Source organism: Ornithodoros turicata, chromosome 7 (genome assembly GCF_037126465.1).
Source record: "Ornithodoros turicata isolate Travis chromosome 7, ASM3712646v1, whole genome shotgun sequence".
In the NCBI taxonomy this organism is placed as follows: Eukaryota; Metazoa; Arthropoda; class Arachnida; order Ixodida; family Argasidae; genus Ornithodoros; species Ornithodoros turicata.
The window spans coordinates 48,693,036-48,716,567 of NC_088207.1; the positions used below are offsets into that span (position 1 = coordinate 48,693,036).

Here is a 23,532-nt window from a genome sequence, read left to right on the forward strand (position 1 = left end):
GCCGACTTCACGGGGAACTGGCCAATATTCGTCTGGAAAGTCTGACGGAAAACCCAGGGAGAACCTCAGGCAGCACAGCCAGTGGTAGGATTCGAACCCGACCACCTCCCAGTCTTCGGCCCGACCTTGGCTGCCCACCGCGGATGCTTTTAGCACCCTCAACCACTCCGCTGGTACGCAGCACCGAAACTATAACAAACAGATACGCTTTACGTGCCGAGGTGGGACTGTGGCGGCGCTGCAAACCAAATCTTATCCAATATCCCCAGCAGAGCTTTAGTACCAACAACATAAACTACTCATAACCTTAGAGGGTTTTAAAGTAAGGTACCCACGCGTTTCCTTCGTACGCCCCCTTCCCCTACGTACGCCGTACGCCGCCTAGGAGAAGGGGGCGTACGGATGACGCAAACGAAGGAAACGCATGGGTACCTTATTTTAGAAACCCTCTAATGTTATGAGCAGTTGTTGATGTTGATACTAAACCTCTGCTAGGGATCCTGGATAATGTTTGGTGGGCAGCGCGGCCACAGTCCCAACTCGGCACTCTCAGAAAGAAAAAGGTGCAATTAATAATACTACTACTAATAATAATATATTATTATTATTACTACATCCTTCTATATATGGCATAGTTACCTGCTGTATGCGGTAATGTGGTTACACCCTTGCTTGGAGTGTAACTTTGCAACACTTTGGGAACAACCTATGTAGCAGACCAGTTACCCCCCCCCCCCCCCCCGCCCACAAAAAGAAAAAAAGGAAAAAAGAAAAATGTGTAACGACTCTACCCTTTTTTCTGAGAGTGTATCCGCCGCCTATTTTAAAACCCTTTATTACTTTCCCCTGTCTGCTTGCGCAGTATATCAATCGATAAATTGAGTGCGTGCTGAGTCTAATATGATACCAGTCTATGGCTCTCCGCCAACAAAAGTTGTTCAGGCAAAAATAACGGTGGTATGTTTAGCAGTGAGAATGTTTATAGACCCGTAACGGGCTTTTGAATATATACCGACGCTTCGACGACGCACAATCATTGTGCGCAGATTTACAAACCATCCCCCGAAGGCAAAACATGACTTGCCAGCGACAAGGATTTACTGGACCGGCTGCATGAAACAGTCAATGGACGTGTGCGCTGTTCGAAAGGGCAGGTGAAACGATAGCTTTCGGCGATTCCTTCCCTTCCTATATATCGCTCTAGATTGGAGAGAAAATTATACAGTTGAAACCCGTTTTCCACTTTCTTTCAGGATGTGAAAGAGGATTGCCGGATACAAGATCGAGAACGTGGCGTGTTTTATCTTGCGATTTGCTAAGGCCCTCAAAGGTTTGGATTGAATGGATGAAAAAAATAAAAAAATAATAAAAACGTGTAGAGATGGGACAGCTCCACAAAATTTGGAGTCGGCTATACTCCAGAGCACTTAAACCTTACTCAGCTAGCCGACGGCTTGGAGTTCTTCTGAGCGACCTTGTGAGGAAGATAATTATACTCTGAGCTCGAGATAATGCTAGTCGGCTTCCGCAACACATTCATTGGGCCTGCGTTACAGTATCGAACCAACCACGTTGCTGGGAGAACTCTACAGGTCAGTGAAGATCCTCGGGACGAGAACCGCCGATATTTCGAACAGACACTGTTCTTCTTCTGGACATTTCTAGCATCTCCCTCCCGGTTCCCTGGAGTCTCTACCTTTCTAGCTACAGGTCAATATTTTGCGTGGCAGGACAGATCACGAGTTCGGCGTAAATTATCAGATATACTTCGAAAAGCGTTAAAGACCCTGTTCAACTTGGCGACGTTACTGTACATACAATATCGAATACTTCCGTTCCGAGCAGGTCACATTAACATAATATCGCTAAAGACGCATTAAAAATAAAAATACTGTTTGCAGACGAAAGAACAAAATATTTCGCCTCAATTGACTCATAAATAGGTGAATGCATCTTTAAATCACGATCTAATCACTGGTCACCGAAAAATCATTCTGTAATCATCATTTTCTCAGCGCAGTTCGCGACTTTAATTCATGAAATCATATAGGAGTCGGTAGTAATGAAAACATTATGGAAAGGCGCGTTTGATTAGGCTGAACTCAGTCGTGATGGAAAGTAGACAAAATGGAGACGATGTAGTTAGGTCATCAGCGAACAGCACCTGGCGTTGAGTTAACCATTTGGAGAACTTTTATTTTATTCGTTTGCAGACGCTGATCCATGAGCCAGTTTTGTGTGTAAAGTCCAACTGTGTGGGTCGAGGTCACAAACAATATTGCGAGAGCACCGCTCACCCATTAATTCTTATCGTGTTCTTACATAAAGGTCCCTTTATTAAGCAGATATGTGTAATCTGCTATGAACTAGATGCTGGACTCACATCGCTCTGAAACCGTTGAGATGACCATTTTTATTTTTGTTGAGTTATCCTTATTCTACAAGACGTCTAGGAGATCCGCAAACGAGCTGTCCTCCAGACAACGATGCTTTCTTATTTCGTCCTGTCCTCTCTGATTTAACCCTGTGCAGCTTTATACGCGGGGGTCAGTGCGAACAAGCAACATGAATAATTCAGCCCCTTACTTCAGGAGTTACTCTGACCTTACAAAGTGCAACGTGAAATCTCATGAGAATTAGACTTCGAGATAATCGGGGAAAAAAAAAAAAGCATCCTCCTCAAATTGGAGCAGTGTCACACAGAATGGGATCGTCCACCTATAGTAAGAAACTGGCAGTGCCGCCGCGATAGAGGCCATACGTAGAAGAACATTCTGTGGTCAAACATCGAAGACGTGTACGCTTCCATGTCACATGATGCACGGCGGAGACCTGCGTTTCATTGGTCTGTGCTCGCTCGAAGAGGCAGTGCGAACACGCCCTCAGTGCGGTGCTATGGGAATGGTGGGGTTCTCGGGACCTTCTTTTCGTAACGTCAGAAGCGTTCATTCGCATGCTAGTTTGGAATCGAAGCTCGATAGCGCGATAGCGAACGCTTGCAGGGCACACAGTGGGTAGCAGTAGTCCATGGTGAAGCATTCTTCGCCGACACGTCCAAATTGCATCACGATGTAATCAACTGAAACAGAAAAGGCACGGTTACAGAATACGCATATCGTTTACTATGCTCCGAGACGACATAAGCCAATCACACACGTCTTTAGATTTGTTGGCGGAGTTGACTTGTAGGAGTTCACTTGTCTCAAAGTATTTTATGAACTTGAAATTGTGCCTGAATTCTTCTAGTAGGAAACTTAGTGAAATTGCGAGAGAATGTTGGCGAATCAAAAGCAGCTTACCATCATTCTCGTGCACGATCTGAAAATTCTTCACCGATGCCTGCGTCACTCGCCCATGGAAATTCAACACGTACGATTGTGTGTCTGAAATGTACCCGCATAGTACTTTAGGTGATTGTAAACATCATGGCGATTGTAGAACGCGGGGGATATTTGAGAAATTCCACCGCTCCGAACTGCCGGGTGAAAGAGATCTCATCAACGTGGGCATAGCACTCTTCGAAGTTAAGGCGATTACTAGTCCGGACTCCTGTGTCAGGTCCCCTATAAGCTTTTACCTCCGTATTCCCGGAATTTCAGCCCCCTTTTCCTTACATTTGGCACAGGAGATGCCTCAAGCAGTACCGGAACCACGTCTACGCGGTAGGATTTCGTGAAAAGGAGATACACAAAAGGACAATCGCTTCCTTTAAAGTGTGCTCTGCCACACCACAGGTGATTATGTGGAGAAGCTCACTTTACACTATAAGCATTGTAAAGTCTGTGCACTGCTAAGCACAATAATTGTAATACGCAGTTCTTTTGTAGACGGCAGAGTTGTCTCGCGACGTAAAGCCACGAATTGTTGTTGTTATTATTATTATTATTATTATTACTTTGTGCAGGTAGGATCAGCGTGAAGAGGGAAAGCAAAAACAGGAAAGCGACGTGGATGCATAAAGTCATGAAAACAAACATGGAAGCGAATACAAAAAGTTTAGCCAGCAGGAGGTGCTTTGTAGCAATTTCTTTACGCAAACTAAAGAGATACAAAAAGTACTGTATGTTGTGTTGCATTGGGTTTTGCAACAACGCTACCGGAGAAGATGAAGAGGATGGAGGAACGTGGGGCGCGAGTGTCTGTGGACATTCTATTTTTTTTGTGCCGTCCTATAAAGACGCAGTTTGTTTGACTCGGAATAAAGCGTTCGATTCAGCATATTGGCCTGACGGTGTCGTATCTCGACGAGGTCGTATCTCTCCCGAAGCAGCAGTATCAAGCAGATAGCGATACTGCTTCTGACCCTCGGTGCCGATGCAGTTGAGTAGGATGCAGAGCTGGATAACTACGAAGTACAATACAAGAACGGAGAGGACAACACGGTAGCCGACGCGTTGTCTCAGCTGCCATTGGGACGGAAGGTGATCTGGTCATGGTTAAGCGCTTGTCACTCGTCAGCGGATATAAATCGTTGACTATGAAGAATGACACAGACCTCGCACCGTAATACTTCGTGCGTGAGGAACTCTCTACAATTCAAGGTGTCGTCGTCAGAGGTGAAAATGTGGTACCCCCTGTAGCTCTTCGTAAGCGTATCATCAGTTTAAGGCATGAAACGCACCCAGGAATTGTACGCACGGAACAAAAGATCCGCATGCGTTACCGGCGGCCCAAGGCGTGGAGATAGAAGACTACGTTCGGGCATGCGACGCCTGCAGCGCAGCGCACAAGACCAGCTCCACTTCAACCAGTGCCTTTTCCTACCGGACCTTGGAAACAAATTGGACTAGACTTGGTTGGACTGTTTGGAAACCTACCATTAGGATGTCGTTTCGCCATCACAGCCGTCGGCTACTACAGCAAATGGCCTGAGGTCCAGCACACACACACTGTGTCACGGCGCATACGGTCATTGAGTTTCTACGACAGTTGTTCGCAAGAGAAGGGTAACCGGATATCATCGTTTCCGACCATGGGCCTCAATTTCAGTCTCACGCTTTCAAAGTCTTTCTGAGAGAGGGGGGATTGAGCATTCGCAGTCCTCAATATACCACCCTCAGTGCAACGGACAAGTGGAAAGATTCAATAGGGTCTTGAAGGATTTCTTCATGTTTATCACTTCCGCAGGGCAACAATAAACAGGACAGCCTTCTATACTGCGTACCCTACCCTGGGCAATCCTCGCACTGTTAAGTACACATTAAACTGCGATGCAAGGAGTAGCTTCGCAAACCGAGCTCTACGCTGGGGCCTGGACGATTCTTTGCTGGACGACAGCCATATTTGGTATCGACGCTTGGACAATGTATCGTTTTCTTGGCTTCAGATCTTCCGGCATCTTCTTAGGAATATTCCTTTTCCTATCGAATATATGACATAACATAAGACGGAGATGGCTGCTGAATGTTCCAACCTTTACCCCCTTGTTCTTTTTTCTTTCCTCCTAATCTATATCTAAGCTAATCTAATCTAAGACGAAGAGCTGAGACCGTGAAGGTGTACGGCGTTGTTGCTATTACAAGGCGCCGAAGTTCGTGGCGACGCCATCCGCTTTTGAAGAATCCGAAACTATTAAATTTTAAGGGCTCTTTCGAAAATTCGCGGAAACCCGCTCACAGATGACATCTATATTTTGCGTACTCAGACTTCGAGCGAGGCCACTTCATAATACGAAATAAAATAAATATCATTTTTACACGGCGGTGCCGCTTTAAAAACTGTGGCTCTGTACTTCGAATAACATGACAAAAGAACTGGATTACTCGGAACTCAATGCGGAGAGAAGTAGATATCACGTTTATGCGGCCCTTTTATCCAGCAGTGTAACTTTACGCCTTCAACGCCACAAAAAAAAAAAAAAAAAAAAAAAACTACACTCACCTTCGTTCCACACAGGAGTCTTGTTGTGAAGCTCTAAGATATTTTCCATGTTCCGATTTCTCCATCTTTCTATCAACGATTCGTGTTCCTGGAAAGAAACGGGAGCATCTGGTTGGGACACCGGAACAAACAAGGCGCATGGTAAGTACAACCCGCAATAAAGTTATAGCAACGTTCTAAAACGTCAGCAGCGTCGCGATGTGAGGTGAGGTGAAGACACGAGCTCTATGGCTATACGACACTCCATTTTACGAAAAACATAGAGATTTTGAATTTGGTAATGGCGAACACAATATCCCAAAAAGGGTCCTCGCCAGCAGAGATCACGTGGCGCCCGATTTTTGAGTTCGCGCAGCGTCATTCTACTCCACGATTTCGAGCCGTATGAGCACACAATGGCGGAATAAAGGTATTCAGCTATCTTTCACAATCGCCGGTATTCATTAGAATGAAAAGGAAGTGGTGGATAAGTCACGTTGTGCGCTTTGAAAGACTGAGGGGGAAAGCAATCACGATGAATCGAAGTCGTGTGGATGAATAGCTTCAATCGTTCACGGGAAGCGATCTAAAATTAATCGGCGAGTGGTCTTAATGGGGGATCAAGGAGAAATATTCCGTACTACTTAAGAGTATAGGACAGTAGTCTTAGGAGGAAAAAATTATTTGCTGTTGAGTATACCAGAGAGTTTCAGCATATCTGGAGCATATACGGTTCATGAAGTCTATATGCCTCCATTTTATTCGGAAGTGTAAAAGTGTATTCAAGATAGACAGCAAGAGACAGCAAAATGGGGAGGGGGAAATATGTTTATAAAGAAAAAAGAAAGGAAAGGTCAGCCAGACGGAGGTCGGCTTGCTATTTAAAAAAGGAAAATGGGGGAAGAAAAGGAAAAGAAAAAAGGAGAAAAAGGGAAAGAAAAGAGAAAAGGGAAAAGGGGAAGACAAAGAAGAAAAGAAACGAAAAGGAAAAGAAAAGGAAGAACACAAAACTAAAACTGAAAAGTCACACACACGGTCACACAATCACAGCAAAATGCTTTTGGGAACACTCAATGCAAACGGGAGTAGATTGGGCAGCAATTGCGCCGTCTATACTCCCCCTTTTTTAATCCCTGGCCCTGAAACTTACTCAAGAGCACTGCAAATAGTTCCTAAACCAGGCGTAACCTTCATTTAAACGTGCGCTTAGTATCACCGGGGCGAAAGAAACTATTGGTTGAGACAATGTGCCTATTCCCCAAAGGGATTAAAACTCGTCATTTTCGTTCGTAGAATCGTAACGAAACTCTGCGGCGTCGAAACAACAACCGTACGAATGCTCAAGCTCTCTCATCCTTGTGGGGCTATGTCAAACCTCGCAAACCCTCGGCTCAAACCCGCTTTCAAAGTAAATGTAATCCCTCAGCACCACGCCTCTGGAGGGATCCCGTAGGTTGCACATACTGCTCGATGAAAGGAAGGGCAAGAGCCAAAAAATGCTTATCGAGGCTACAAGGTCTTGAACCTGAGCCTCTCCGACATATTCGAGAGAACTCCGAGATATAAAGTCATCGAAAATAGACGTGGCATACTGGTATGAAACAGATAGATAAATGTGTGTTGAAATTTGTTGCAATCCCACGTAATCTCTTTGAAACACAGCGATTACGCGCGTACGTTTTACGACATATTTGAGGCACGGTTTTCGTAAACACGGCAATACTTGCAGACCGTGTGTGGCCTCTTACAGAATTTCCGAATACGTAAAATATATTTAATATTACGAAAACTTTTTACAATGTGGGAAGGTATCTTCCTTGTACTTTGGTCGAGCAGCACCTGAATGATGGATCGAGATAGAGATCGAAAAAGAAATAAAAAAAACAGCATAGCCTCGGCGGCTTACGGGCGTCGTCGTCCTCTCCGATGAAAATGTTGCATGCTTCATCTTCCCAAGGGGGGGCAATCATGAACAAGTTGCTCGTACAAGAAGTTAAGACACGCTTTCACGATGGTAGACAAATTACGAGGCGACGAGATTTTACGAGATTTCAAGCAAAGCTGGAGAGGGTAGGATCGAGGCAAAGATTGAGCGCTTACGACAGTAAAAAAAAAACGTAATTTGTTGCGTTTTGTTCATTATCCGTTGTTCATTAGGGCATTACACTTACATAAGAAGGCTTCAGGTCGATCCGTTTCTGGTCTCCGCTCATGGCTGGAAGGATCACTGTCATCTTACGAGGGCCTTTAAAGCCTAAGACGTTGGTCTCCTGGAGGAAAAAGGAGAACATATTAACTCTTAAAAAATAACAATAGAATAACGCTGCGTCTCTGGGAATTCTGCGAAACGCGTGAAAATACAGCAGCTCTATGGGACGCATCTTCCATCATCATCACCAAATAAAGTTGTTTTTTCTTTCTTCTGATGATGATGATGGTTTTTCTTCTGTTCTGAGGCGCAGGGATTTCCCTACACCCCCCTCAGGGGGGTGTACACCCTCCCTGCATTTTTGCAACCCCCCCCCCCCCCCCCCCCCTGAAATTTCGAAGGTGACCCCACCCAGCTCGGCCACCAACACGTTCTGGTAGTGAGTCCGGCGCAGTGAATTACATCCCGTACTCTCAAACTTGGGCTGTAGGACCACAGTCATGTAGATGATCGTACCATGCATTTGTCCAAAATCATTTGAAAGTGACTGTGCAATGCATATATTGCGCGTATGTACGAGAAAAATGCGTGCGGGCGCGCAAACTCAATGTGGATCATCAAGAGCCATTTGCGCCCAACTCAACCAAGCGAGGTATTCTAAGGTTTTCACCGTTGAGTGCTAGGTGTTCGTTGACAAGATGGTGGTCTCTTATCTTTGTCGGTCGTGTGATTATGCATCTTAATGTTGAAATGCCGTTCACAATGAATCTCTACTCTAATGTACTGTGTGCTAAAGTAATAAAATTGTACAAATAAACCGGGAAAGCTGTGCAGAGATGTCACCATTGTGCCATGATGCTTTCCGTGTCTAAGAAAAATTCCGTAAGTGGAATCTTCACCAAGCATGACCCCCCCCCCCCCTTGAAAGCTCGCCCCCCCCCCCCCCCCCAGTAGTGAATTTCTGGGGAAATCACTGCTGAGGCGCCAGCACTCGTTCCAGTGCCATTGCAAGTTCCTACTCTTCTCTCTCTTCTGCTTCTCTCTCTTCACAACTGCTGTGGACGGACATACACGGCTGTCAACGTTGGCGGGTTCTCTAAAGCTATCGAACAAAACAGGCTGTCGAAACCTATAAACCTACATGCAATGTTTTGAAGTCACTGTGCTAACGAAGATTAAGCTATAGGAACGTAATACGACACACATTATCTTACAGGAGGCCAGCCCATTTTGTTTAAGGGCTCGAATGAGAGTTCTTCAGAAGCTGATTTCTTCGGTCACAGACGAAGTGCTCTTTCAAAATACCGAAAGAGCTCTTTCAAGCTCGTCAAGGCCTGCCGGCTCAGGTTTCGCAGGTACATCGTCTTGATGGCTTTGAAATCTGAGCGGGAAACCATTAAAAGTAATGGCGTATTTGTATAATGTTATTGTTAGTCGCCCGGTAATCTTGTTTCTTTCGCCCCCCCCCCCCCATTGCAGGAAGAACATAAAGAGCATCCTTGGTGGGAGAGCATGCGATACACCGCACACGTCTTTCTATATTCAGCAGATATGCGCAAAAATAGTGTGAATATTTGTCAACACGTAAATAACACTGATTTTCATCAACAACTGATCAAGACTGATAGGTTGATTTCATCAACTGATTTTTTTTTATCAACATCAACATCAACACTGATAGGGCCGTCCAGGGCTGAGCTTATAGCAACATTAGCCGGAAGAGATCCAAGGTGATCGTATGAGCAATATGAGGCTGTAATTGGCTTCTCCTCTTACGTGTGCAGTTAGCTCACTTTCGATTGGTTCTGGGACAGTAACTATCGCGGAAAGCCATGTAATGAGGTTCCGTAATAACAGACGCTGCGGAAATATTGCTATTTACGGTGTACTCATAAGAAAAAAGCGGTTACGCTAAACCATAGGCTAAATCAGATCAGGGTACTGCTAGAGCAGCAGCTTATGTCACAACGATAGAGGTGTGCGGCACAAATTATGCACAGATGTAAAAGACAGATGGTGTGCCTCAAGGTGGTCACGATATAGCCGCCTTTCGTCTGGGAAATTAAGCCGGTACGCGTCCTGGCACCGGCTGCACTTCCCGAGCGTTTTCCCTGGATTTCAGAGATTTTCCCGAGAACAAGTCTATACGATTTATCTCTAACAGGCGTGACACTTCTACCAGCATTACGGCGTTAAAATACAAAATAACGTGGCACTTCCTGAGAATAGACGCTTAATCAAACGTTTGTCATTCATGCATAAATTATTGCACGCAGAATCCACATATTTAAGGCCGGCATGCTTTATCTCTGGGCGCGTTTTTCATGTCTTACAGTTACAGTCGACATTCGGATCTTCGGTATTTTTTCAACTCTCTTTTGCAATGTGGTATACGTGAATGGAATAGCTCACGTTCTCATTTTGTTACTGTAAGCAATCATGATGAATTTGTTAGGTTGTGTGAACTTTAGTTTCTGTTTAGTTCCCGAATATAGATTATGGGCGCATGTTCTGCCCCCCTGATCTAATGCCCCTTCTGAGGCTCTTCGGGTAAATGAAATGAAATTAAATGAAATTTCCCTCGGGCGCTTTGAGACAAATGTTCCCTGTGACGTAAGTCGAAGGTGCACGACCCAGCAAGCCGTGACGTGGAAGAAGATCCCCCGGTAAAATATCGTTGTTGTTGTTTATTGTACCCATCCAAATCATAAACAATTGACAAGGGCGGCCCAGTAGCAGAGCTAGAGAAAGGGCTTCCCTAAATCGAGAAAGAAAGAAAGAGAGAGAGAGAGAGAGAGAGAGAGTGCGAGTGAGAGAGAGTTCGCAGCTTAAATTCGTGTCGTGTACAACTGCCCCGCACCGTAAATCTATTTCTATCTCATTTAAACTTATGGGAGCAGAAATTGGACGACCTGAACGGTTGGTTTGTGAATGCAGCGCGACAGTAGACGTTAATTTGCAGTACAGGAAACGAGTGAGATTTACAGTAAGTAAAAATGAGTGAAAGAGTTTAGCCATAATTTCCGTTCGACGAATTTGCGAATAAATCATAGCAACGCTGTCAGTTCTCTAAAAGGTTTTTATTCTGCATTACAATATGCGCCATAGTCTTCATACTATATAAAGCCACCTCTTATGCACGAAAATCCTCATGGTGGAGCTTTTCCGTCAGCTAGAGCCTGTATTTATGCCATTTTATCGAGTACCTTATATAGTCTTTTAGTCGGAGCTTTTTCTTTCTTTCTTTTTTTAACAGCGCACGCACTCACTTATCGTCATCTCGAGACTTTAGAGTGGGTGAGCCACTGGAGCCACCGGAGGAAAATGGAACGTCATATAGAAACGGGATTACGAAAATCTTGAATGCGTCGCTGCCCAGTGCCTGGAATTGCGTTCCGGAATCCCTCCTATACGAGGAAGGTTTAGATCTGCGTTCGCGTAACTCATCGAGCGAGCTCTTGACGTGGCCTTTCAGATTAATTCATTGATTGATTGAGAAATTACATTTTGAAAGGAAGTCGTTACCTAGCGCGCACGCGTACCTCTTCTTGTGAGACCAGCCGCGTATTTCAACTTTACATATCCTACGAAGAATGAAGTCTAAGCTTAGGCAACACAGAAGGGACACACACACAGGCAGCTCAATATCCCCCTCTATCCCACATACATCCCTCTCCTCTTTGCTTGTCTATATAATTCGATAAGCATCGCTGTTAGCTCGATCGTACTCGTAATAAATTTTATCCGACAATCTTAAGAGTGCGGTAAAATGCAACGAGCTATTGACAGGTGCATGCCTAATCTAATGCCGTTCTTTTCATTCGCATAACGCTGCTTATGTGAGAGACGGAATGACCGAAAGAGGCACTATGAGTTCCAAGAAACACTTGTGAGGACATACTCCATTTGGTGAATTGAAAGCTAGCAAGCCGATACCGCAGCGGGCGACTGCAGCGAACGAATCCGAGCTTGTGTCATGGTTGTTGTCACGCGAGAACCACACGGGCTAAATCCTTTTGAGAGGTTGTCTGCTGTAGCGTTCCTTCCACAGAATTCATCATTGAAAGCGCAACTTTCGAGGTGTTCTCGAGAGCCACGGGGAATATATTTTCTATGAAAACAACACCTCATCCTTCTCATTTCTCAGAGCGTTACGTTTCGATACACTCTTTCAACACTTCCCCAGTCAGTACATGTGTAACATATTATGTATAGTATGTCTGTTTGTCTCAAATAATGTGGAGCCTATAGATCCGAAACGTCGATTTCTGTTTGCAGTTCTACTAATTCAAATATATTTCTAGCAATTAATCACTCCCTTTTGAATTATTTAATAAGTGTTACTTACCTTCCCGTAGTCTCTGTTATCCATTCATTTGTTGATTCGTTTCATTTATTCATTATTCGATTCATTTATTAATTTACTTGTATAAATTCGTGGCCACTAGGCCCTCTCTTTGCGTTCTACATATTGTATCTACATATGTAGTTCGTCAAATAGTTGAAGCTACTGAACAGTATTCGAATATAATTACATTCCATATTTTTGTTTCTACTTCTATTCTCTTCTATGTAAGAACACAAAGTATAATCCAAGTCCGAGGTGGTCAGAGTGAAATTTAAACGGTTAGCAGCATACAATTTAATATTTACAAAGTCTTCCTGTAGACGGACGCCGTATTTTCTCAAAGTATAATCATGGTTAATCATAAAAATATATATTAATAGAACAGAAAGTGCCGTTAATTTCTTGCTGTCGATTCCTATTGCAGTAAAGAGTGGTCTTGAAGCTACAGTTCTGACGTTGGCAACCTGTCCCTGAGCTTGGGGGAGGGACAAAACACAAAAACGAACAGCACAATACAAGGCTCTTGTCTTGTTGTCATCTTGTCATGTCTTGTCTTGTCGTCATGTTCCCACAAGAGACAAGGCAAATCTTTTGTCGTTCCCTTAAGCTCAGGGACACGTTGCCAACGTCAAGTAGACACCTGCTTGCTTGCATTTTACTTCTATGTTCTACAGGGCTGACTCCGGAAAAGCGTACTTTGCACAAGTAGCTCCACGAGAACTAGAAAACTGCCTAATCAAAGATTTTCAAAGATATAAAAAAAAGCCAGGTTTTCCAGACCTTGAAAGTGGCATTTTCAAATTCCAGGTTAGCCAGGCAAAAAGCCGGCTTGCTATTAAAAAGAAAAGAAAACAGGAAAAGTTGAAAAAGAAGAAACGAAAAAGAAAAAGAAGAAAAGAAAGAAAGAAGAAAAGAAGGGCATCCAAGGCGGGTTACAAGGACCAGTGGTAACCATATATAATGTTCCAACATTCGGACACACCATATATATGTACACACGCTAAGAGGACTCACGTAAGCGACAGCTGCCACTTCCGCTCTGACTCCCGTTTTATCGGACAGGGCTCCCGCCTTCTTGGGACTGTCGCCCGCGTCGTAGACTGTGAACGTCGTGCCTAGAAGGTTGGAGCGAAGTTTTCCCACAAACGCTTCTCCTCCACGCGAAAGGTCCGTCGCGTCCACCGATATCAGATAATTGGATGTAGCACTCTTCTTGCGTTTTCTGGCCGCCAATAAAAAGACCTGCAACGTAGAGTATATCAGCTTTAACGACCTTGTGGGACACGAGAATGCTTTCGAAAAGAACCGCCCTCCCGTTATTAAGCCAAATACGGCCCATAGGTGACGACCGTGTTCATTGAGATGAGGGAGAGGGGGGTGGCGGCGGAGAGGAGAGAACAGTTCGAAGGGAACAGAACGCGGGACAGGGCGTCGTTAAAACGAGCGCGTTTGATGGCTGTGTTTGAAAGGCAAGAGACTGCCTTTCGTGGTCCTTTCATTTATTTCCGTTGCGATGTGGTGTATTGTCATGTCGACTGCTTGGGTGTGAGCTGCTATAATCGGAGAGGGGGGGGGGTATGTTTATTAAGAAGAAAAAAAGGAAAGGTCAGCCAGACGGACGTCGGCTTGCTATTCGAAAAAAAGTAAAAGGGGGAAGAAAAGGAAAAGAAAAAGAAGAAAAGCAATTGCAGAATTGCAGCCTCCAGTTGCCACATTGCAATTGCTTCCAATTTTAGTTCTCTAACCCTGAAAGTTGCTCCCTATAGCACTGCAAACAGCACTAGAGTTCGCAAAAACTCATGCGCGTTTAGTCCCGAAAGAGATTAATGATTGTGGCAATGCACCTAGTCTGTAAAAGGACTAAAACTACTCCGTTTTTGTTCCGAGAGTGTAATTCTCTATGCAGCTACATGCACTGTATCTCCACTAGTTTTGTTTTTCTTTCTTTTTTTATAGTAGTCTCCACATATGGTCTCTGCTGGTGCACCCTTTTGGACAGATGGCATAGTACAATCCTCCTTCTCTTCTTTGAGGAAATATGTTGAACTATTTACACTATCAACACTACTTATCACTATACGTACACCTCCTCCAGCAAAGACTATGGCTATATTTCACATATATATCCTCATCTTATCCTTATCTCCTTATCTTTCGATCTGTTTCTTCTGTTTCTTCTTTTTCTTCCGGTTTATACAGTTTATAAAGACACGATGCTCTCACGCTTCTGTGGTCATGGCTATTTTTAGTGCTCCCGCAACCAGAATAAATGCGTAGCGAGGAACAGAGCTCCAACCATAACCCTTTGGAAGGGAACAGAGCAGGAAAAAGAAAGCGAAGAAACTGTTTGAAGCGTTGCATCTGCCACAGCGGGTCAAAAAGCGCAGTTAAATTTTCCGCAACAGCGATCATGCCATCTTTTTAGCTTGCGGAGCGCTGGGGATTTTTCTCCGACCTGGGCAGAGAACATCGTGTTATGCTGGATGCACTTTCTAGTTGACACTTTTAAGAAGCAGAAGCGTCGCTGAAGAAAAAGTAAATTTCATGGATATTTGAGCATTGTGCCAAACGCATTTAAGTTCTAGAGCTCTATATGGCTATTGTTTTCAGTGAAGTTTTGGTGAAACTAAAGTGAGGTGTTAATCTTTTTTAACGAAAGCATTTTAATGTTTTGCGAAATATGTGAAAAGCACTAATGGTTGTGGCACTGCATTTAATGCCCCAAGTTAGTACTAATGTTACCCCTTTCATCTTAGAGTGTACATGGTTTAGTGATCACAGCTCAGTGGGTCCATGAACTGCAACAGCAGCCCTGCCGTTTAGGAGTTCGACTGTATAGCAGACCAGCAAATTTGAACTCATGTTTTTAGAAAGAGTTCAAACTAGTTGACCTGCGACAATCGAACTCCCTTAAGGAAAAAGGAAACATATTAGATAGGAAATGCTTCACAGCACTGCTAATGATAGTCTGTTGTGTCACCAGGTTACCTTCCTTCCATCTTCCCTTTCAAGGTGTAGAAAATAGGTGGGATAAAAGCCTCGATCGACACCCTTCTTGTCTCTCGTAATCCTGCAACGCACTGTTGCCCCTTGTGGGCAGGGGGCCGTCGCAAACTCGGATAAACGCCCTTTGTCCAGGAGTTCTTCCAGAGGACCCAGGTTCAGGCTCAGCTCGTGCGTCGTATTCTTTTTCAGTTCCTCGTCACATCTTTCGGGCTCCAGCGAACTCAGATCTTCGATCTGAAATATTGAGGGGGGGGGGGGGGACAACGTTATCGAATGTTATGCATAAGTAGGTCAACTGTCTTTGCAGCTCATCAGTTTATCTCTTTCTTCTGAGGAACGATCTCATTGGTCCTCGTCCCACATAAGGGGTATAACGGTCAAATGTGAGACGCGCGTGACCGAGGAAGGAGGTCTACGAGCACCTCCTTATTGCTGCCATCTGATTGGACAGACACCTCGTCACGTAGTTCTTCCACTTCAGTGCGGCCAACAACGGCAAGCTACCTCGACCCCCCCAGTTTACCTCCTCACAGTTTACCTCCTCTCATGCGTAGAGACACAATGCCACTTGCCTATTGAAGCACCATGGAGTTCTGCAACTGCAGACCTAGGTGCACTGCTTAGATATTTGCTTAGACGTCTGATGTCTCTTACTGATGTAGGACTTCCGTCCACACTGCGAGGATCATTATTATGTTTTCGTCAAATGGACCTTTTTCACAAATGCTTATGCGCATGCGCTGCGCCGCTGATGCCATTGGGTGCGTCGGGCAAGGTTATCCCCGTGCTCTATAGATGGCGCTCCACGGGGACGGCAGACGTGAGCACGTGCTCACTTCTTGTTTGTGCTACCCACGTGGGTTTGTTTTGGCGCGTGCCGGAGGTGGTTCGCTTGAGAGTCGCTAGGATACGACGCGTACGTGAAAAAAGTACATTAACGCGAGCAATGGGGTAGGTTATCGCCGGCGGTGATGAAGAACCCCTATCATCATCATCAACATTAAGTTGTTATTGTTGTGCAACTTACCTGCGCAATCGTATCTTTGAGGTCTGTTGGGGTATCCAAAAAGAGGGGAGCTCCTTTTCCTAATGAACCTGATGTCTTGGAGTGTGTAAGTGGCACCATTGGAATACTTTCAAGGTCTTCTTCGTCTAAACTTGCCACGTCAGGGTCTAACTTCATCTGCTTAAAGTTGCTGCCTACGTCGTCTTTTGGGGTCATGAGAATAATATAAGCAGAATGATGAAAAAAAAAGGGGGGGTGCTATTTAGATGTTGCTCGGACAACACAGGTAGCATTTCAAGCGTCGAGATTTACCTCCTGGAGAGCTGTTGTTGCGAAGAATTGCCACAGGATTTTCTCCGTCCATGATGTCGTCGAGAATATGAACTGGACTGGCAACGGTGTCGCTTGATGCGTCCGGGTTGTCCGAGTTCATAGTGAATTGCATGGGGCCATCGTAACCTGTTGGGAAAAGAAGGCGACGTTGACTGAAGATCAGCTGAGTTCAATGAAAGCGGTGATGACAGAGGGGCATGCAACGAATTCACTGCATTCTCCATTGACCTGTGGCTTAAGGGCGAACATATGCCAAGTCTACTTCCTTTGCTGCATCTTCGCGTTGCAGAAATCTGCGTCTTCTCTTCATTTTGGAATGCTTTGATGTCATACGTATCTGCCATACTCATCGTGGCAACACTTGTAGGCAACCATGTTAAACGTCCACCTCCTGAGTATCGTGAAAGCCATTGTGCCTGTTAGCCAAAACTCGTCTCGTAGACACCGCAGAAGGCAGCTAAGAGGTTGTAGCACTGCCAGAATAGTGGAAAACCGTGTGGACTTTCAGGGGTGGCTAGGGGTGGTCCATCGGTAATTGCGCTCACCGCAAATATCACAAACGGAAGGTCCGTCATGCACGCACGCACGGTAAAACGCAATGACGGAGGCTCTTGACCGTCCACTCGTACAAGACATTCGAACGCGCAGGCTACACATTTGGTACATTTTTTCTTGGTGAACGAATGAAATGTTTCCTGCTCTACCGGGCTATGCTTTTTATTATGGTGTTATAGTGAAAAAGAAAAAGCGCAAAGATTAAAGTAATATTTTTCACGTTCGACGATAGTTCTGCAGCTTGGCTGTTTTGCTAAGTGCCTTGCAACAACCCCCCCAAAAAGAAAAAAACTGCACCTAAGACCCGTTCCTCCGCACGGTCTATCCAGCGCCCCTTTTGTCTGGAGTTCTTTACCTATTTCTCTGAACCTATATCTTAGGACTTCAATGAAGACCTTTATCTCCACCCATTCGGTTACGGCTTTTCACAATACGCTTTTTACGTATTGCAGCGGCAGCAGCTACCCTACAACAACAAGATTGTGTTCGAGGCACTCTACTATGATCCGAGTCTCACGCGAACACAATACGTATCTTGTTATCCACCTTTCTTTCCTCAGTTATTTGCAATACCATTACCGCCAATACGCGCACACAATACGGGAAGATTCTGGTAACAAAGAAGAACCAAATCACTACGGAATCTAATACTGTAAAAAGCTCCGGGAGTCAGGGAGACATCACAAAACTCGGAAACACGGTAGTGAAAGCACGTTCGCAAGACGGGCATTGTGGCGCTGATCACATTATATCTCTTCCGTTCTCTATATGTAGGCGAACTCAGGCAACTAGGGACATAGTGCCCGAAACGTAAGTTCGGGTAAGCAAATGTTCGGAGAACTTTTCTTATCTCACCAACTCACTCGTGATAGCTGCAAAAGGAACCTCTAACGTCCATCCTTATTTACGGGCAGCCTGCTGGCGGTGATTAGATAACGGAGAAGCATTTCCACGAAATAACATTCGGAGCCATCCAGGACGTCCACAAGTACATTGGCATATGGGCGAAAGAGCTCACCGCAGTCGAGCTGCAACAAAAATGACTCCGGGCGGGAACGTCATAGAAGAATACCCGGTGGAAAACATGCGAGAGTGTACGCAAGATACAAAAAAAAAAAGAAGAAAAAACTCGCATCACATTTCCGCCCGAAGGCTGCTCCACGTGCAGATGTCACACCGTTTGTGTGTCTGCGTGTGTGTGTGCTTTGAGGGAACAGTTCTCGGTTACATATTTAGCGGATCAGCTTTCTCCTTACGTCTTGCAAGATGAGTTGGGAGAGGGAGTGACATCGAGTAATTTCTGTGTGGGGGGGGGGGGTAGAGAGAAAGAGAAGAAAAAATTACGGAGACGTTGACTACGCCGGTGCAGGATACTTCTGTAGGGAGCTGTAGTGATAGCCACGGCGCCTTTTATTCGACAAAGCATGACCCGTCTTTGTTTCCTGTAATTCTGCAATAGCTACCACAAGGTTTTGTTAGAAGTGCAGGGACATATGGCGATCTCTCCTTTCCCTTCAAGAAACGGGCATAATCGTAACTATTAGAACGCCTGTCATTCTACGGGGCTAAAAATGGTGCGCTTGTTTCTGTAAAGCGTGCTTTGCCTGCATAGCACGACTGCACTACAGCGCAACAATCGACAAGGTTAGGATTTTTTTCTCCCTTTTCGCCTCAAGAGCCCAGATAGAATAGCCGGACAGAGCGACAGAAATGATAACAAACAAGTTCAGTGTTTTGTGCGACAGGGCATATCAAACGAAACAGTGTAATAAAACAACTGTCTTGATAAAGCTCGTAGCGCTTTATGCGCAGTATGGTCGTTATTTGCCCTACAACACATATTTTTTTGTTTTTGTTCTGCATGCATTCAAAGACTTGTAAAGTGAAGTTCATGCACCTGTGTGTTGCTACGCCTTGTTCATATAGTGCAAGCGAACACCTGGCAACTCATAATAATCGTATGGGCTTGCTCAAGCGATGGACGAGGTTTAATACTTCATTAATAACCACAACAGGCAGCACTATGTAAAATAGACATGCCCACACCAGCTAAAAGACAAAAAGAAAAAAAAACTCTTCTTCCTTGTCATTGTTTATCTTCATTAAAGGCGCTGTGCGAGCCACTGTACAGTAGCGTACAGGGAGCGTCTTCTTTTCTGATTCTTTTTTAGAGCGCCAGCTGTAGAGTGGAGACTTTCACGAGATCGCGTCGGCGTCGTTGACATCCGCATGTCCGCGCAATACTCTTCTCGCATGTGCGCTCAGCTGACAGTAAGGAGGAGAATCCCGCCAGTTTACAACCGCTATCGATGGAAAGTGAGATAAAAATCAAAGTACGTCAAGTTTTACAGCGTCGGCTGTGCCGTACTTCCCACAGGGCCGTGGCGGCTGTGTGCTACTTCTCGCCTCGCGCCGCGCCGGAACGCATCCGCGACTTTATCGTGTACGTACTCGCGCCTTACCGCACGCGCAAGCTTCTCGTCGTCGGAGACTTCAACGTGGACGTTTCACTGGCCGAGAAGACCACTCTCCTAAGTGATATGTCCGAACAACTGGACCTTACGCTGTGCACCGACATCCGCCAACTCACAACTTTTTTGCTATTTTTTTATTCACAATTTTTTATAACTATTAATTTTTTTATGAACTAGGTACTCACATGGCACCGTGTGATGAATACTCTTCTCAATGGAGTAGCCTGCCATCAGCGGACGCGTCTCATCTCGCAGTATCCTGCGTGCTCTCCCCGAGGAGATAGGCCTGCCATCCGATGCCTGCAGCAGTGCCGGAGCCTGGCGTTTGTGCCTCTGCTTCTCCTCCAGAAGCTGACGCTGCATAGAAAAGGACGTCACGAGCAGAAAACTATTTCGTAATCCGAACGATAAATTACGTGCTCTCCCTGTGTCTGTCATGTGCAGTTTCTCTTGGAGCAGACTCATAATTAAGTGAAGTGGGTTCATGTTCTAGTGACCCGTCTGGTGGCTGTCGCTGGTGATGTTATGTGTGTCCATTCGTCTGCTCTAGATTCGATCTCAAACGTTTTCATAAACGTGTATTTCACGCGTTTGTTAGCAGCAACCACGGAAAGGTAGCGGACGTATTTTCGTTACCGGTTTCCGTTTCTGTTACCAGCTCTAATTTCGGTAACATAGCGTTTCTGTTTCTGTTTATAGCGAGGACATGCCGTCATATATCGGGAACATACCGTTCCCTTTCCCTGAAAACGAGAAGCCTGCAAACCTCATATTGACAGACACAAAGTTTGATGACCAAAGGGACGACAAAATGTGAAGACGGAGGTGGAATCGAAATATTTCGTGTTTCAAAAAAGCACCCAATGCACAAGTTACTCGCTTTCTGCGCATACGTTTCAGGCAGACACGTGATATATTTCACTGCAAACAGCCAAGCTTCGATCCACAGTTTAATGTTCGCCTATTCAAAATTACGCCTATGCATTGACGTTCCCCTCTCGCTATAAATTCTCCCATAGTCAAGTGCAGCGCTCCGCCAAACTTTGCGCGAATGCACCAACACGTTCCGCAAACATGCCATCTCCTCCTTTAGAAACACCCAAGTTAGAAGAAGAAGAAGAAAAAAAAAAAGCCTTTTTCGCGCACCCACCACCACCATCGTCGAACTCTGACCCTTGATACTTCGACATCGTTTCATGAAAGACTGGCCGTTTTTCATAATTCTTTCTTTTGCTCCATTGACTTACGACCGCAGACGTGCTCCTTTCTAGAAGCTTCTCTCGTCTTTGATGTTATTAACGCACCTTATACTTCTGTATGATGAACGATATGTCGACCTGCCGTCGCGCCCCACCTGCCTCAGGTCGAAAGCTGCACCAAATTAAAGTAACCCTTTCGTCTCACAAATCGATACTTCTGATCGCTCCTTTCAGATAGAACGCTCCGATCGATCAATCTCGTAAAGGTAATTACTTTACTGCCATAATTGCCCAAAATGCGAACGATGTCGTTAGCGGAAAGTCGTTCAGCTTAATTGCGAGCACGTAAATTGAATGTAGCTGTATATATTAGTCGGAAACTTTGAGTGCGCGAGCATTTTGCCAGACGTCGAAAGCGCTCAAAGCGGCTTATGTGAGCGGAGAGATTGTGTGGGTAAGAAAAAGAAAAAAATACTTGGTGACAACTGGGATATTGTTCTATTACAGTGTCTTTGGGATGCGGTTCGGAACACGAAAGGTTATGCGGAAGCTTCAATTAAATGATCGCGTTATGTGACGTTTCATAAACACACACACACACATAAATGGGATGATGATGTCACACAGATCTGAAATGTCAAATGTCACCATGATTTAAAAAAAAAAAAAGTACAGGACGGTTACGATTGTGTAGCGCGAATTTCAGCGGGAGCTCTTGTGTGTAGGTGTGGGCACTTTTATATATGACACTGATATATATTTAGAGTGACTAGTACTGCCTTGTGATCTGTGAAGTGAGTGGTGATGTGTAGAGCTGGGATTATCGGGACAAAATTATTACTAAAATCGGGAGAAAAACGGGACACTTTCCGCGACAACGTACCCATCTCATCACCGAAACCGACAGTCAACAGACAGAAGAAGATGACAGAAGGAGACAGAGAAGAAAAAGAGAGAAGAGGTGGAGGGTTCTGACATACAACCACAGAGGGGGGGGGGGACATATTTATTAGACGAAAAGGAAAAAAAAAAAAAACGGGGGAAAGGTCAAGCCAAACGAGACGTCGGCTTGCTATTCCAGAAAACCACAAGAGATTTCCCGATACCTTCCCGTTAACGGCTACCGCTGTAAAAATACAGACCTGAGATATCAAGCGTGGTCATCATGATTAAAAACATGAAATAATTGTTGAATCAAACTACCGTTCTGTTCCACCCGTATCTGCGGCTTGTATTTGTCTAAGTACAGGCTGAACATGCTTCAGAATCAAAACGGGTATACGGGTATCATCATGGGACGAGCACAACACAGACAGGGACCGGGGGAAGATAGACACCGAACAAGCGCGCTCGTGAGTCAAAACATTCAGTTGTCACTCTTAAAGACAACGCGTTGGTGTGTTTCTCCCTCCGCTTCTTTCCTGTGTTACGCTTGTCTCGTGAAGTGTTCTGAATGTCCTTCGGCTAACTTCGCTGGAAATGAAAATTGTTTCGTCGTGAATCTCTAGGGTAAAAAGAAGTGCGTCCTCAAGATTCAAAGAATGCCACAAAATATCTGCTGAGTACGCAGGTATCGGTTCATGTACCGTACCATAGACACAGGACGATCAACAAGATGAAGTTGATTTTGACGACAGCGTATTTACTACCCAGATTATTACATATATATATCTCTGCATAAAACGTTTCTATTCCAGTCTTTCCTGACCTGTGAAATAAAATACATAAACACAGAAACACTTTATCGTTCGTGCGTCTCAAGAATATCCTGAAGACCTTGCAGCAGTAGCCTAGGACACTCAATTGGTTGTGGGGGACTTCACGCTTGCGTGACTCGCTGCTACCGAGAAAATTGGACCTAAGGATTTGCTCGCTTTCCTATTCATACTGTAGGTCATTTTCGTGCGAAAACCCGATATCCTCCCAACGTGGGTTTATGATTTATATGGGTCCACTTCTTCGTTTCCATGCGTCTCTATTCGACTGCCGCATCGATTGGAAATGAGAGTAAGGTAAAAGTTTCGAGGATTGTAAATTTTAATAAGGGGAACGAAATCGAGCAGGCTGAGTTATATTTCTCTCTTTCTGTCGTATAGATATAAAGGGAAACGAAGAGGAGGAGGGAGGCGAGTACAGAATGATTTCACCTGCTGCCAGGATTCGGTAGCAACGCCCATGGGCCGGCTGTCAGTTTGATGGTGATTCATTATTTTCTCGTTGTTTTTATTTCATTGCAATTTCGTGTTTTTTACGTCGTAATTGATCACGTACAGATAGAGGATTAATATGATCTTCCGAATATCTCGGTTCTCATTGCGATGTTAATTTTATTTGCGCGAACGGTAATTCCTAGAAAGAACTTGAACTGCAAAAGCGCACATTATGGTAAAGGAAGAAAACACTAAAAGACACTCGTATGCGACACTCTCAAATGATGATCGTCGTGACAACCATTCGAGAGCTTGGCTCTCAAATATGAAGTAGATCGAATTACTGAGTGGGCAACGGTTGATATTCAGGACACGGGTACTCTTTTTTAATTCGATAAAAAATTTCAAAACAAAAAAAGCAGGTAGGTCGTACGGCCAGGTGGACATTTTATC

General features: G+C 44.8%; 1 protein-coding gene across 3 annotated transcripts in view; it reads right to left on the reverse strand.

Moving 5' to 3' along the window:
• Positions 1-2,398: 2,398 nt before the first annotated feature.
• LOC135399989 (tubby protein homolog) overlaps positions 2,399-23,532 on the reverse strand; it is a 69,106-nt gene continuing 47,972 nt past the window's right edge. For all 3 annotated transcript variants that reach the window (XM_064631729.1, XM_064631731.1, XM_064631732.1), the window contains 9 exons: positions 19,916-20,087; positions 16,681-16,827; positions 16,390-16,571; positions 15,345-15,596; positions 13,371-13,598; positions 8,031-8,129; positions 5,881-5,968; positions 3,300-3,383; positions 2,399-3,079 (listed from right to left, as the gene is read on the reverse strand). In XM_064631729.1, the coding sequence (XP_064487799.1) occupies positions 2,946-3,079; positions 3,300-3,383; positions 5,881-5,968; positions 8,031-8,129; positions 13,371-13,598; positions 15,345-15,596; positions 16,390-16,571; positions 16,681-16,827; positions 19,916-20,087 (1,386 nt within the window). In that variant the 3' untranslated portion in view covers positions 2,399-2,945. The remainder of the gene's footprint in view (positions 3,080-3,299; positions 3,384-5,880; positions 5,969-8,030; positions 8,130-13,370; positions 13,599-15,344; positions 15,597-16,389; positions 16,572-16,680; positions 16,828-19,915; positions 20,088-23,532) is intronic.